The 16,165-nt window shown below is 49.7% G+C and overlaps 1 protein-coding gene across 1 annotated transcript; it reads right to left on the bottom strand.

Moving 5' to 3' along the window:
- Nucleotides 1-1,671: 1,671 nt before the first annotated feature.
- LOC124684911 (cellulose synthase-like protein D2) lies at nt 1,672-6,934 on the bottom strand. Its single transcript, XM_047219168.1, has 4 exons — nt 6,661-6,934; nt 5,338-6,333; nt 3,990-4,797; nt 1,672-3,701 (listed from the first exon to the last, which is right to left on the bottom strand). The coding sequence occupies exons 2-4, from the start codon at nt 6,297-6,299 to the stop codon at nt 1,938-1,940; spliced, it is 3,534 nt and encodes a 1,177-aa protein (XP_047075124.1). The 5' UTR covers nt 6,300-6,333; nt 6,661-6,934; the 3' UTR covers nt 1,672-1,937.
- Between the last annotated feature and the right edge of the window lie 9,231 nt (nt 6,935-16,165).

Raw genomic sequence — 16,165 nt, 5'->3', positions numbered from 1 at the left:
ATTTTCTGTCTTTCGCTGGCTGATCCTGTAATAATTATGACACTTGTAAAGCAGGCATATGCATCATTTTTATTTAGAGGCACATATGCCCCCATTACGGAAAAAATGGCTACATGCAACAGGAGAAATTTGTTTTGAAACGAGACAATTTTCATTAATAGAGAACAAGAATAGATGTCAAGTTTATTAGCGGAAACCCGGACAAAACGGTACAAACACCCACACGACCGCTGTGGAACACAACCGTTGCAAGGACACACACGGCCACCCTGAGCTGCACACGCACCACTAAAGCGGGGATGGTCATCGCGGTTGCCCACCAACGTTATCATCATGACTCTGCAGCAACTCTGACTTCCTCGAAGAAGCGACCAATAGAAGACCTCACTGTGGTGGCACCGTGAAGCTCAAGACGGCCTATGTCAAACAAGTGACCCTTCGTGCTGCGACGGGCAGCTCCGATGATGAGGTTCGGAGAGGAGATGGGTAAGACCCGCACCGAAGAAAAGGCGTCCTATGTGAAGGTGCGGGCAAAAATCAGGACCACTAGTGTTGTTTACTCTTGTCGTAAACTCAAATCGTCAATAGAAAGATAAATTTCTCAGTGTATGGTTTAGCTGTCTTTTCAGATAATTTTTTCTTTGTTTCATTGCATATATGGATGCAAGTTCTCTTCGCACCAGTCCACCCAAAGGAAAGAGTGCAGAGGAATAAGTTGACTTGTTCTTTTGGCACCATTCTCACCAGAGTGGTCACCACATGCAACTACTACAACCTGGTCAGAGATCCGTGCGGAGAACAGATCAGAGCTTTGCTTGCAGCTTCATGAAGACGGAACACAATGGGTCAATGGCCACATGCAGCAGGCAAATTAGAACAAAAAGGCCAGATTTGCTTGGGCTGGGTCGCTGAAGAACATACTGAAACTTCTGAATTTGTTCTTGATGTCCAAACTGAACAAGCTCTAATCTTTTTAACAAAGAAACTAATCTCTTGTTCCCAACTCTGCCTATTCTCTGACCCTTGCCACATTCTGCCTTATGTTTTTTCTCTTGTCCGTCTAGACCAGCTCTACTAATTGGACAAAGATGGAGCGGTATGTATGACGAACAGCTAATGTTCAAGGTTGAGGTTGTTGGATCATTACTACTCCATTCGTTTACTATTGTAAGATATTTTATATATTTCAGTATAACCATGCATGAACGGAGGGAGTACTTTTCATTCATCTTGTGTCGTAATCAAGATGAGATACCTCGGTGCTTCCTATTTATTCTTAAGCCAAAAAAGGGGTTAGCCAAATGGCAGGGTACATAGAAAGCAGTGGACTTGTTCTTTTTGCCAAATGGCTGAGCGAGGTTTCTTGCTTGTCATAATCAGTGTGTCTTTATCCATCAATCGCTGCCAACGACCATCGATGATAATAAAGTACAAAAAACTGAACTCAATTGAAACGGTCGCACACACAAGCTCTGACCTCGCCATGCTATGCGATGCCAGCACACAGGTAGTAGTACTACAATTCAACCTGCCAGAGAAATCTACGTCCGTGAAGATCATATATACATACCGGGCACGAAGCTCATAAGCAACAAAAAAAATCAAAGCAAAACAACACACAGGTAAACACATATCAACGAGCCACGACACGAAGAATGCAACTCTGGAAACTTGCTACAACTTCTGAATTTTTGTACTTGATTGATGTTGTCCAGGTCCAAACAGAACCACATCTCACCTCATCTCAGCAACAGAATAAAAAGAACAAACGAACTAGTATGATCCACAGTTTTTCGAGAACACAAAAAATACCTAGTTTAACCACAGGGAAGAGTCAGAATTTACTCCCCATCAGCTAGCTCCAGGAAGAAGGCTGCTACAGCTGCTGGGACAAATGGTATATGAATTCATATTATGATATATAAGAGATGTTGCGATCAGGGGAACGTGAAGGAGCCTCCGATCTGCGAGTTCTGGGACGGCGGGTTGATGGCGACCCACAGGAGGGAGATGGTGATGGCGATGAGGCCTGCCCAGACGAAGACGATGGTCGGCGTCCGCCCGCGTCTCCCCATGAGGCCCTTGGCGAACGGGTACAGGTGGGCTAGCACCCAGAAGCTGAAGAACACGCCACCCAGGAGCCTGCTCCACTGCGGGATCTCGCTGTAGATGGTGCGGCTGAACCCGACGGCGATGGCGATCAGGTTCACCATCATGATCACGATGGGCGGGAGCATGAGCGACGTCCACTTGACGATGTACAGGTCGGCGTACTCGTCGTTCTCGTCCTCTGCGCCGGATTTGGACGTCAGCGTGAAGGAGATCTCGATGCCGGCGATGACCTTGAGGAGACCCTGGAGCACGGCGGCAAGGTGAGCGCTGGTTCCTCCGATGAGCCAGAACTGCTCGTTCCTCCACCATTCCTCCAGGTTGATGCCTGACCACTTGATCTCGAGCACCGCCAGCATGACCAGCGTCAGAGTGATCACGAGCAGGTAGGTGAGGAAGGTCACGTCGAGCGCCTGCACGATGAACTGCCCCGAGAAGAGGGACAGCGCTGGCAGGAAGCAGTAGACGATGAGGAAGATGGACGTGAACGGGTAGATGCCCACGTTCAGGTACGCAATCCTCTGAAGAAGCTTCATCCTTCGGCTCGCCAGCAGCGCGTTGTTCCGGGAGAAGAAGATCTCCACTGAACCAGTAGCCCATCGGAGCACCTGGTGGAGACGGTCAGTAAGGTTGATGGGTGCAGTGCCACGGAAAGCATCACGCTTGGTCACACAGTACACTGACTTCCATCCACGGTTGTGCATCCGGTAACCTGTGACAACATCCTCCGTGACTGAACCATAAATCCATCCAACACGCTGACCCCACTCTGTCTTGTCTTCATACCAGCATGAGATGACACTAATAGCCTCAGCAACCGTGGAAGCGTCAAGAAGGTCCCGAGGCACGGTGAGGGCACCAGGAGGACGGCCATTCTTGACACCAGGGTGATCAGCAAGCGGACGCCCTTGGAACTCGGCAATTGGAATTGAGTTGATGAGGAAGTTTGAGTTACCAAACCTCTTGGGAAATGTTGACATGTTCATCTCCTCATCATCAAAATCTGCCATACGCAAAGCCCTTGTCTCTTCAGATGTAGCTGAGGAAGTATTGCCCTTGATCTTGCGCTTCTGCGGGAAGCAACAGCTGCAGCAGCCACCATGTTCCGTGGAGCGTGGAGGATCAAATCCATACAGAGCAACACGGCGGAATAGACAGCCAGTGCCGACGTAGACTGGTCCCATGAGGCCATCCAGTGCACGCATATTGACATCAAAGAACACAGTGTTGTGGTTAGCATAGCGATCTGATGGATCAATGCCCTCAAACCGTTGCGGGAACTGGACATAGGCAAGACGGTCACCACCCCGGTCCATCATGAAACACATGCCTTCACGGAAAGCTTGGGAGTTGTAGACATAATGATCACAATCCAGGTTGAGGATGAAAGGTCCATTTGACATGACAGCAGATGAACGGACTAGGGCATTCATCGCACCAGCCTTCTTGTTGTGGTCATAGCCTGGGCGCTTTTCTCGGGATACATAGACCAACATAGGAAGACGGATGTCGATGTCAGTGAAGTCAAGGGGTGTGCCTTCTTCACCATTGCTGCCGTACAAGGGATCATCACTAGGTGGTTTCAGCATTACCTGAAGAACAGAAATAATGAATGATCAACATATTGGTTCATATAAATACACAGTTTTGCTAATTGTAAATTGCTTAACTTTTTCATTCCTCTGTTAATTTTCATGGATTCTCAATGCTGGATTTATACAATGGTTAAAAAACTACTGTATACTCAAGAATTAAAAAGGTATAACTCGCTTAATCAGATATCCCCATAATTTGCATATGCGTTCTTTTTAGGTATCCGAGGACACATTGCAACCAATATAGAATAGCAAAGAGAAGGAAGGTTGCCAAAGAATGTCTACCTGAATGATTCCAGCATGGTCACCTTTCATATGCTCCGCGGATGGCTGAATCCAGGTACCAGGCCAATGTGTGCCATCAGCCATCCAGGTAGCTTTAGCAATTTTAACAGCCTCCACTGCGTCATCAAGAGCAGCTTCACGCTGCCTCTTCATGGCCTTGATTTCTTCTCTGGCATGGTAAGCATCGGAGCGGCGACGAATTGAGTCAGGCAACCCATTGATCCTGACCTTGAACTCATCATACTCCCTCTTGATCCTCCTTCTGTCCTTGACAAAGTCTGAGCGTACCTTGTTCTTGTATGGGTCCTTCTTCAGGCTGAAGTAGCTGTCAGGATTGCGAGGTTCAATGGTGTGTTTGCGGCAAAAAGGAACCCACATGTTAGCAAAGCTAGCAGCTTCAGCCATCGCTTCAAATGTGAGAAGAGCACCTCCATCATCAGATACATAGCAAGCAAGCTTCTCGACAGGATAGTCAGCAGCAAGGATGGACAGAATGGTGTTTGCCGTGACTAATGGAGGTTCTTTCTCCGGATCAGCAGTGGACACAAATAAATCAAGCCCTGGCAGATCAGATCTTCCATTGGGATTTGACGGCGTTGGGGTTTCAAATTTGTCCTTCAGGACAGCGAGGTCAGTTGCTCGGTTAATAGGGCACAACTTTGGAAGCGTATCCAAGATCCAAGAGAAGCCAAACCAGAGTTCGCAAACAACGGACATGCCCCATAGCCACATTGCGTCCTGATTCTTGTGTTTGATTCTCCAGTGAAGGAACAGAACAAGAACAGCCAGGCGGATAAGAACAAGAAGCCTGCGTGAAGCATCAGGGCAGACAAGTTAATGAATTGCAGAATCAAGTCTTGTATCAGCAAACGAGACAGTAGTTCAAATTTGTGCCAATAGAATCAAGTCTTCTATCAGCAAACGAGACTGTAGTTCAGATTTGTGCCAATGCAAGTGTCTCTTGTGCTAAAAGCAAAGAATGCAATCTAAACAGCATGAAGCAGAATACTACTATATATTATTTAATTGAAAAGTGCTTGTGAGCTACATTTTTCATACATAGATATATGATAACATCATGTTTGCTTCGCAGTTGGGAGAAGATCATAAAAACGTGGCACAGATCTAACAACTCACCTAACCTACTACTTAATTATTGAATACAAGGACTAAATCACAACTGGGAGTAATCTAGAGATCCAGGTTGAACCGAAGTTTGACTTTAGAAGCATTTTTTTGAGATTAGCAAATCAAATGGAGTATCATGGGACAGTACATTTTGCCATGTGCTGAATGGACCAAACATGAATGAGAACATGGTAATATAGGCACTTGGTCATGTGCGTACCTGTATGGGCTAAGGATTGCAGCCGGGATCTTGAGCTTCCGAGTGAGCGGCCTCCATGGCTTGCTGGTGAACTCCGCAGGCTGGCCATCGGAGCCACCGAGGCCGCCTCCGCCGCCACCACCGTTGTTTTCCACCTCGTTCTCCTTTGGCCAGATTGCATTCCCGTAGCCATAGGTGCCCTTGGTCTCGAACAGCCAGCGGTTGTGATCCCAGTCGCCGGTCTGGCTCCTGGTCATGGCCTTCTGCGAGCGCACAATGGAGAGCCGGCGCTCCATCCTGGACGCGGGGGCGCCGCCGGGCGGCGGGGGCAGCGAGAGCGTCGGCTGACCGCCAGTGAGGTCCTCCATCTCCGTGGACTTGTAGGGCTCCTTGCACCCGGGACATAGCGCGGCGCCGGCGGCGTTCTTGACGGCGTCCCCGAAGCAGTCGGCGCAGATCTTGAAGTCGCACTCGCAGGGCAGGATGTCGAGCCCGCGCTCGTCGCTCATGACCTTGCCGTCGCAGCCGCGCACGGCGCAGGACGACCCCTTGGCGCCGGCCATCTGCGGGTGGCTGGCGTCCGACTCGGTGACCTTGTCCATGAGGTGCGCGCGCGTGACGCTGTTGAAGCCGCCCGTGAAGAGCGAGTTGGACACGTACTGCTCCTCGACCCGCGCCGAGATGGCCGGGTCCATGGCCGGCTGGTTGTCGGGCGTCGCCGGGATGTGCACGTGGTAGCTGAGGTACTCGTCGTCCCGGTCCGGCGAGAAGGCGCCCGCGGCGTCCAGCTCGCTGTCCAGGTCGTCGCGCGAGTAGCTCACGTACCGGCCGGACTGCGTGCGGCGGGCGAAGGTGACCATGGGCCGGTCGGTGGTGGCGGGGGCGGCTGCGGCGGAGTGGACGTCGCGGTCCCCCGAGTAGGACATGCGCGCCAGGCGGCTGCTGTTGCTGTGCCGCAGCCCGCCGCCGTTGGTGGATGCCATGGAGTCCGCGCGCCTAGATCGATGAGCTGCCGATCTGCGGAGGGAGAGGAAGAATCCAAATCAGAATCGAGCGTCGGAAGGGGGATGTATATCTCGCTCATAAATGGAAGATTTGAGCGGCCCGGCACTTTCCATAGTCAAATCAGACAGTACACCCGGAACATCGGCCTCAAATCCCGGCCGGCAGGGCCCAAGAAACCAAGAAACCAGCGGACGATTCGAAACCCTCCGGCTCGCATCGCAGCAGGAACACGGATGGACCGGCAAATCTAGGCCGCCGCCGGCCGGCAGAATCCAAACAAGAACACGAAATCTACCACGGATTCAGAAGATAGATGCTTTAGAAGTAGGGGATCCTTACCATTCCAGTTTGGAATCAAGGACCGGGTCAGAGCGGAGGTCGGACGGAGTAATGGCGTGGGCGCGCGGGCGTACTTGGAGTGGCGTGAACGGGACGGGGTGGCGGAGAAGAGAGAGAGAGAGGCGGTGCGGATTGCCGGGGGGGAGGCTGGTACTAGTACTAGTAGGATTGGATTGGATTGGAGCTGGCTGGCCGGGGAAGACGAAGTCGGGAGGAAGCAGCAGGTGGCGAGCGAGGAAGTGGTAGTAGCTTGGGAGGAGTAGGAAAGGGAAAGAAGAGTGTGAGAGGAAGAGACACGGCCGGACGGCACCCCTTTCACATCACATGGGCGAGCCCAAAATTTTCAAACCAAAGGGCAGACCAAAAAAATTGTTTCTTTGTTCCAAAGAAAGCTTCTTTTTTTGGGGTCTGGGTTGCATGGGCTGGTGGAGAAAAGCTGTACAAGGAACCGCGTTCCCCTCCGAGAACGCGTCGTCACGCTGCCCATGAGTGCACCCAGCCAAACGGCTCGACCCATAGTGACCAACCAGGCTAGCAAATTCCTATAGGGCGATGAGGGTGCACACCATCCAGGAAAATTTATTTTTCTTTGTATACTTATTACAGATTTTCACCATATGTGCACCTGAAACTACCATTTTTATTTGTTGTGGCTCCATGTGTGCACCATGGTCTTGGTCGGCTCTGCTCTAGCTTCACCGCTGGACACAAACGCAGCCCAAATATGCGTCTCGGCGGACGCTGCGCGATCGCACCAAGTGACCGCTCGCTTCTCCCACGCCTAGTTGCGCGGTCGCCGCGGCAGGGGCCGTCGTGCTAGACCAACATCACCCCGCCGCTCGTCGTCACCGTCGTCGTCTTCGCAGTAGGCGAGCTCCTTCGACTTCATCCTCCGCATCGACGAGGACCCCCTCGCCATCAAGCGGCTGTCGAGGTAGTTTGGCCGAGTTGCAGCTGCAAGAGGCCAGATGCAGCATTTGCCGGTGGCCTGTCGAGGTAGTTTTCGACGGAAAGGGCAAGATGTACACGCACACCGGGGGAACAAACTCGTCCACGCCCACAACCTCGAGGTCGGCTGCCTGCTCACCTTTCTCTACGAACGTGACGACGAGATGATCGTCAAGGTGTTCGACAACACATTCAACAGGTTCTACCATCCGTTGGAGATGCCCTAATGCATAGAGCATCAACTGGGAGCCCCAAAATGCCACCCGACAGCAGCACGGGTAATAGGGTTTGGGGGTGCCAGCACAACGTGCGATGGTTTGGGGTCTACCCCACCTCCCTCATCCTCAGCGGCGTTTCTCAAATCGAACCCCCAAAGATCAATGGATTAAGAATATTTTTTTGCAGAGTTTAGACAAAATTCATTCAAAAAATTAGGATTTAAACAAAGTTTAAATTTTTAACTAAAACTAAATTAAATTAATTGAAACGGCGGTCGAAGGCGACCCAGTTGAAGGCGTCGATGTCTCCGTCGTCGTCGTTGTCCTCAAAGGAGGGCGAGAAGCTCCAGTTATCATCGTGGTCAACACCTTCGCCATGTCGCGCGCCGCCGACCTCTAGGTCGACGAAGTTGCCGTTGTCATTGGCGGGCCACCACTTCCTGCACTCGTCAGCGGCCGCCATGGCCTAGACGTTGTTGACAGACGCCGACATGGTTAGTGTGGAGCCGAGCGAGTCCATGGTGTCATCGGTGATGCACACCGCAGCCGAGCCGAGAAGGTACTCGGCCATTTTCTTCTCCACCTCTGAAGATATGTGGTCGTCGGCCATCTTCCACTTCAGTGCGCCGGGACGGTAGAAGGAGACATAGCCTCGAGGGGCGATGACGGCTCCGGCTTGACGAGCCGAAAGACAATACCGTGACTCCTAGATCGGCCTCAAGGGGGTGGCGATGGCGCCTCCATCTTGATGGTGGTGACACAGCCACGCGATGAAGACGACGGTGATGACTACACATGAACTCGCATCGGTGTGGCCATTGGAGCCGAGGGTGTGCGGTGGATGGGCAGCGACTCCGTGACATAGTGCAGGCGACGCGACATTCGTCGCATGGCCACCCCGGGGAGGTAGCCGACCCGCGGCAGCACGCCATCGATAGAGCGGGCCCTCCACAAGTCTCGTCGGCCGAATCGGTTGAAGGGGCTGCTGTAGTTTCCATCGGTGGCAGAGAGGGCCGTCTCACACTCCACCCTCTATAGCTTAATATACTCTTGCCGGTACTCGAAAAAATATGCCGCGGATTTATCAAAATTTAGATATATTTAGATGTAATTTAGTATATACACTGGTGGAAAAACAGGCTTCCGGGAAGCCCCATAAGTCGCGAAGGTAAAGGAACCGCGACTAATGGGGTCTTTAGTCGCGGTTCGTGTGGCGAACCGCGACCAAAGGCCTGGGCCCGGGGCGCACGGTGGCCAGCTGGTGCACGTGGGGGCTTTAGTCACGGTTGGCCGGGCCAACCGCGACTAAAGGTGCCCGAGCGTGTTAGTCGCGGTTGGCCGAGCCAACCGCGACTAAAGCCCCTCCCCTATATATACCCATCCAGCAGCCAACACTTAGCCATTTGGAGCCATTCTCTTCACAAACTTCACAAGTGAGTGTTAGGTTTGCTTTTGGTTCCTCTTATGCACATAAGGTGTTTGATGAAATGCCCCAAGAGCATGAAACAAACATGATATGAAGTGTTGGAGTCACACTTGAGCTTTCTCATTTATTTTTTCCTCCTCGATCGCGGTTAGCAACTTGAACCTTTGATGTGTCATTGATAAAATATGCATGTGTGTGTAGTTCATTGTTTAATTTATATTGTTTGTAGCTAGTTAGTTTAACAAATGCATGATGGTTAATTATATATTTTATATTATAATAATGCGAGATGAATCGGCAATGGATGTACGGTAACCGACTCTCCGACGAGTTCAGTACGGGTTTGAAAGATTTCCTCGTAGTGGCTAATGCGAACAAGCGGGGGGTTTTGTTATCTGTCCATGTGTTAAGTGTAAGAATCGGAAGGGTTACTCTTCCTCAAGAGATGTTCACATGCACCTGCTCGGCACGGTTTCATGCCAAGCTATAATTGTTGGACCAAGCATGGAGAAAGAGGGGTTATAATGGAAGAAGATGAAGAAGGGGATGATTTCAATGATGAAAGCTATCTTTCTCATTTCGGTGATACTTTCATGGAGGATCGCTGAAGGTGAAGGGGAAGGTGAAGGGGAAGGTGAAGAAGAGGCACGTGATGATCCCGTTGATGATCTTGGTCGGACCATTGCTGATGCACGGAGACGACTGCGAAGCTGAAAAAGAGAGGGAGAATTTGGATCGCATGTTAGAGGATCACGGGAAGGCGGCTGTACCCCGGATGCGATGATGGTGCTGAAAAGCTGGGCTGCACTACTTGGATTTGCTCGAGATGGAAGGCACGAGCAGGTGTAGCTGACTCGGCATTTGAAAACTTGCTGAAAATGTTGAAGAATATGTTTCCAAAGAATAACGAGTTGCCCGCCACTACGTACGAAGCAAAGAAGGTTGTCTGCCCTCTAGGTTTAGAGGTTACGAAGATACATGCATGCATCAACGACTGCATCCTCTACCGCGGTGAATACGAGAATTTGAATGAATGCCCGGTATGCACCGCATTGCGTTATAAGATCGAGGCGATGACCCTGGTGACGATGTTGAGGGCCGGAAACCCGGGAAGAGGGTTCCCGCCAAGGTGATGTGGTATGCTCCTATAATACCACGGTTGAAACGTCCTGTTCGGGAACAAAGAGCATGCCAAGTTGTTGCGATGGCACAAAGAGGACCGTAAGTCGGACGGGGAGTTGAGACACCCCGCAGATGGAATGCAATGGAGAAAGATCGACAGAGAGTTCAAAGATTTTGCAGGCGACGCAAGGAACATAAGATTTGGTCTAAGTACGGATGGCATGAATCCTTTTGGCGAGCGGAGCTCCGGCCATAGCACCTGGCCCGTGACTCTATGCATCTACAACCTTCCTCCTTGGTTGTGCATGAAGCGGAAGTTCATTATGATGCCGAGTGCTCATCCAAGGTCCGAAGCAACCCGGCAACGACATCGATGTGTACCTAAGGCCATTAGTTGATGAACTTTTACAGCTGTGGGGCAGACTCGGTGTCCGTGTGTGGGATGAGCACAAAGAAGAGGAATTTGACCTACGAGCGTTGCTTTTCGTAACCATCAACGATTGGCTCTGCTCTTAGTAACCTTTCGGGACTCGTCAAATAAGGGATACAATGCATGCACGCACTCGCTTACATGAGACTGAAAGTGTACATTTGCCAAATTGTAAGAAGAACGTGTACCTTGGGCATCGTCGATTTCTTCCGAAAGGTCATCCAATGAAGAAAGAAAGGCAAGCATTACAACGGCAAGGCGGATCACCGGCCGAAGCCTCATGAACACACTCGGTGCCGAGGTATTTGATATGGTCAAGGGTTTGAAAGTCATCTTTGGAAAGGGTCCTGGCGGACAATCAGTTCCGAAGGAGCTGACGGGCACGTAGCCATGTGGAAGAAGAAATCTATATTCGGGAGCTAGAATATTGGAAAGTCCTAGAAGTCCGCTCCGCAATCGACGTGATGCACGTTACGAAGAATATTTGCGTGAACATCCTAAGCTTCTTGGGCGTGTATGGGAAGTCAAATGATACAAAGGAAGCACGGCAGGACCGAGCAAAGTTTGAAAGACCACGATGACCGAGCATCCGGAACGGTTTCAAGGTCGTGCCAGCCTACGCTCCGACCAAAGAAGAGAAGGTCATCTTTTTTGAATGCCCGAGCGAGTATGAAGGTCCCGTCGAGATTCTCGTCCAATATAAAAGGGAATAATAAACATGGCGGAGAAAAAGTTCCAAAACCTGAAGTCTCACGACCGCCACGTGATTATGACGCAATTGCTTCCGATTGCTTTGAGGGGCTCTGCCGGAAAATGTTCGAGTAGCCATTGTGAAGCTATGTGCATTCCTCAATGCAATCTCTCGAAGGTAATCAATCCGAAGTTCTACCACGGTTACAGAACGATGTGATCCAATGTCTTGTCAGTTTCGAGTTGGTGTTCCCGCCATCCTTCTTCAATATTATGACGCACCTCCTGGTTCACCTAGTCGATGAGAGTTCCATTCTCGGTCCTGTATTTCTACACAATATGTTCCCCTTCGAGAGGTTCATGGGAGTATTAAAGAAATATGTTCAGTAACCGTGCTAGGCCGGAAGGAAGCATCGCCAAGGGCTATGGAAATGAGGAGGTAATTGAGTTTTGTGTTGACTTTGTTCCCGACCTTAAGCCGATTGGTCTTCCTCAATCGCGGCACGAGGGGAGACTAAGTGGAAAAGGCACGATCGGAAGGAAATCAATGATATGTATGGACGGCCATTCTCTCGACTGAAGCACACCACACAGTTCCGACCAATTCCAGCTTGGTGGCTCCGTACTTTGAGAAACACAAGAATATTTTACGCTCGGACAACCCTCGGGAAGCCCGAATCCTGGATTAGGAAGGCCCACATGGAGACTTTCGGCAGTTGGTTGAGAAAACATTTAATGAGTGACAATAAGGTTGTAGATCAGCTGTACATGTTGGCCAAGACACCATCTTCGACTATAACGACTTTCCAAGGGTACGAGATAAATGGGAATACATTTTACACGATCGCCCAAGATAAAAAGAGCACCAACCAAAACGAGTGGTGTCCGCTTTGATGCAAGCAACCGAGAATGGGCAAAAGGTCACATATTATGGTTACATAGAGGAGATATGGGAACTTGACTATGGACCCTCCTTTAGGGTCCCTTTGTTCCGGTGCAAATGGTTCAAGCTAACGAGAGGTGGGGTAAAGGTGGACCAGACAATACGGAATGACAATGGTGGATTTCAACAATCTTGGTTACCTTGACGAACCATTCGTCCTAGCGAAAGATGTCGCTCGGGTTTTCTATGTGAAGGACATGAGTAGCAAACCGAGGAAACGGAAAGATAAGAAAACGATCGAGTACATCATGCGATGATTCAAAGCGCCACATTGTTCTTTCAGGGAAAAGAAACATCGTGGGAGTGGAGGACAAGACAGACATGTCGGAAGATTATAATATGTTTGCTGAAATTCCGCCCTTCAAAGTGAACACCGACCCAAGCATTAAGTTAAATGATGAGGATGCTCCATGGATACGGCACAATCGTAAGCAAGCGGGGACACAAGGGAAGAAATGATGTGTAATAATTTATTGTACCAAACTTTGTTGAATGAATCATGTGAATTATATTACCCGTGATGTGTTTGGTGTCCATTTTCGAATGATTCAATTGACTCGAGATAGCACCGATGATACATGAAATTTGGAGTGACTAAGTCATACTCCCGCATACATGAAATTTGGAGTGACTAAGTCATACTCCTGCATATAGGAAATTTGGAGTGACTAAGTCATACTCCTACATACATGAAATTTGGAGTGATTTAGTCATACTCCTGCCTAGGCGTATAATATGCATACTCGTAGTCTTCATAGCCGCCGCCATTGTACCGGTAGTCGTCGCCTTCTAAGTTGCCGGCGTCATCGTCGGCTCGCTGTCGTCGCCGCTCGTCGGCGCGGCGCTCGTGGCTCGAGCCGAGGGTAGCGCAGGGCGGGGGGATATCGCCGGCCGTGATGTAGTCCATGACGCTCGCTGCGGAGTCCGGCCGCACCACCATAGCCGACGGCCGGCCTCGTGGAAGTTTCCGGGAGGCGGACCGTCCTCCTCATACATGGCGAGCGCCCTCTCACGCCGATTGATGAAGAAGGCGTCCCAAGTATGCTGGCTATCGGGATGCCGGCGGGATTCATCCGCTCGCTCCGGCGTGAGGTCGAGGTAGTAGTGGTTCGTGATGGCCGCCGGCGCGCGTGCACTCGAGGGACGGGAGGGACCGGCACGCCGCCGGCGCTAGGCTCCAGTAGCCGGCAGGACGCGGTAGCCTGAGGACAAGGGTAGTTCGAGGCGCAAAGCTCCTCCACTCGCCGGTAGGTTAGAGTGGGTGCGGTGGAAGCCATGAGAGAGTGATGAGAGATTGTAGAGATGTGATGCCGGCCAAGCCGGGCTACCTATATGTAGTGACAAATGGCGGGAAAATGGGAGCGGGAAGACAGGAGGCGGGAAGAAAGAGGCGGGGAGAAAGTGGCGGGAAGAAATTGGCGGGAAAAAATTGGCGGGAAGAAAGAGGCCGGAAGAAATTGGCGGAAACAATTGGCGGGAAGAAAGAGGCGGGAAGACAGGGGAAGAAATGGCGGGAAGACGAGGAGGGAAGAGGGGTCGGCGGAAAGAGGCGGGAAGAGGGGGCCAACAAACTTTTGAATTGAATTAGTTTTATTTTTATGAATTTTTGATAATTTGTATTTTTAAATTTTTGAATTGAATTAGTTTTATTTTTCTGAATTTTTTGATATATTATTTGTATTTTTAAGATTTTGAATTGAATTAGTTTTATTTTTATGAATTTTTTGATATATTATTTGTATTTTTAAGATTTTGAATTGAATTAGTTTTATTTTTATGAATTTTTTGATATATTATTTGTATTTTTAAGATTTTGAATTGAATTAGTTTTATTTTTATGAATTTTTTGATATATTATATGTATTTTAAACATTTTGAATTGAATTAGTTTTATTTTTCTTAGTTTTTTGATATATTATTTGTATTTTTAAGATTTTGAATTGCATTAGTTTTTTTTTCTGATTTTTTTGATATATTATTTGTATTTTTAAAATTTTGAATTGAATTAGTTTTATTTTTCTGATTTTTTTGATATATTATATGTATTATATGATTTTCAAAAAGAAAAGTATTTTCAAAAAGAGCTTTAGTCGCGGTTGGCTCGCCAACCGCGACTAAAGGTCCTTGCGCGCGGGAAAATAAAAACGGGCGAAAATACCTTTAGTCGCGGTTGGGGTCCCCAACCGCGACTAAAGTACCCCTTTAGTCGCGGTTGGCGACCCCAACCGCGACTAAAGGGGGTCCCTATATATTCACGCGACGGCGAACCGCCGCGCCACGCTTATTCTTCCTCCGCCCGAACCGGCCGATCGTCCCGAGACGTCGCGCCGCCTCGTCGTCTCCACGCCGTCCTCTCGTCGTCTCCACGCCGTCGCCGGCGTCATCGTCTCTCGCGCCGTCGCCGCCATCGCTGGCTCCTCCATCTTCTCTTCTGCCACGCCCGGCCCGTAAGGATCCAATCCAACAAACGCGCGCCGCCGCTCGTGCCGCGCCGCCGATGTCGCCGCGGCCGCCGCGCACCGAGAGGAAGGGCGGCGCCGCACGAGAGGAAGGGCGGCGCCGCACGAGAGGAAGGGGCGGCGCGCGCCGGCCGGAGAGAGGCGCGCGCCGGCCAAGTACAGGCGCCACGCGCGCGGCGCACCCGGCCAAATTTTTTTTTCTTTTTTTTAGTTTTAGTTCTTGTTAATTTCGAAATTAAAATTAACTAAAATTGGACTTAAAAAAACTAAAATTGAATCATCATATCTGAATCATCATATCTTGAGTGAAAGTTTTTTAAAACTCACTCTAATCTCATGACCATTCGAAAGCTTAAAAATTGTTTTGTTTTGTTGGTTAGACACAAAATATAAATCCCAAACAACATAATTTGAATTGGATCTCATTGAACATCTTCCATGATTTAGTACTGCACCACATTGAACCTCGCGGTTATTCACAAAAAGTGTCTCAATTTTATCAAAATTTTAATGTATCTAAATATTATCTAGTAAGTAGATAAATCTAAATTTTAACAAAGTTGATACATTTTTGTTAGACGGACATCCAAAGAGTACGATGTCAGTATCACGTGTTCGATATGACGCGACACCACCATGCTTTTGGCTGCAAGCTTTTGGTGTCGGAATCGAATCGGTGAGGAACCCAACGTGTCCTCTTTCGGCCCTAGAGAAACGAAAATAACAGGAACCTAAAATTACCGAAAAGGGTCCATGTTTGAGAATATTCCACACGTAAGTGAGCGACGCCCCTCCCGCATTCCCACTCTGCGGCACCCGCGGTCAACTCTGGTTGCTTCCCGAGACGCACACATGCAATAGCTAGGCGGCGCCCGCCGGCGCACCCCCGGCCCCTCCACTCTCTCCCGTGCACACACGCGCTCTTCTCGCGACACCCTCTCCCACCCCTTCTAGCTCGCCGGCCCCCTCCTTTTGGCACCGCCCTTTCGCCACCGCCACCGTCCCCCTTCTGCACTTAATTAATTTGTTTTACTACATGTTTTCAGGACTGACATATGGCGGACGATAGAGCTGACCCGATTCTGGACAACTATGATCTGGACGCTGAAGACCATATATTCGGCATCATAAAAGGCCATATTCCATATGTGCCGACCGGACAAGAAGAAGATGATATCTCTTCTTATCTGAACCTTGAGTGTGAAGATGAAGGGCGCCGACAAACAAGCAGATGATGCGTAAGAAACGTCGATAAATCGACGATCTTCA

Source organism: Lolium rigidum, chromosome 1 (genome assembly GCF_022539505.1).
Source record: "Lolium rigidum isolate FL_2022 chromosome 1, APGP_CSIRO_Lrig_0.1, whole genome shotgun sequence".
NCBI lineage: Eukaryota > Viridiplantae > Streptophyta > Magnoliopsida > Poales > Poaceae > Lolium > Lolium rigidum.
This window is presented reverse-complemented; position numbering and strand designations above follow the sequence as displayed.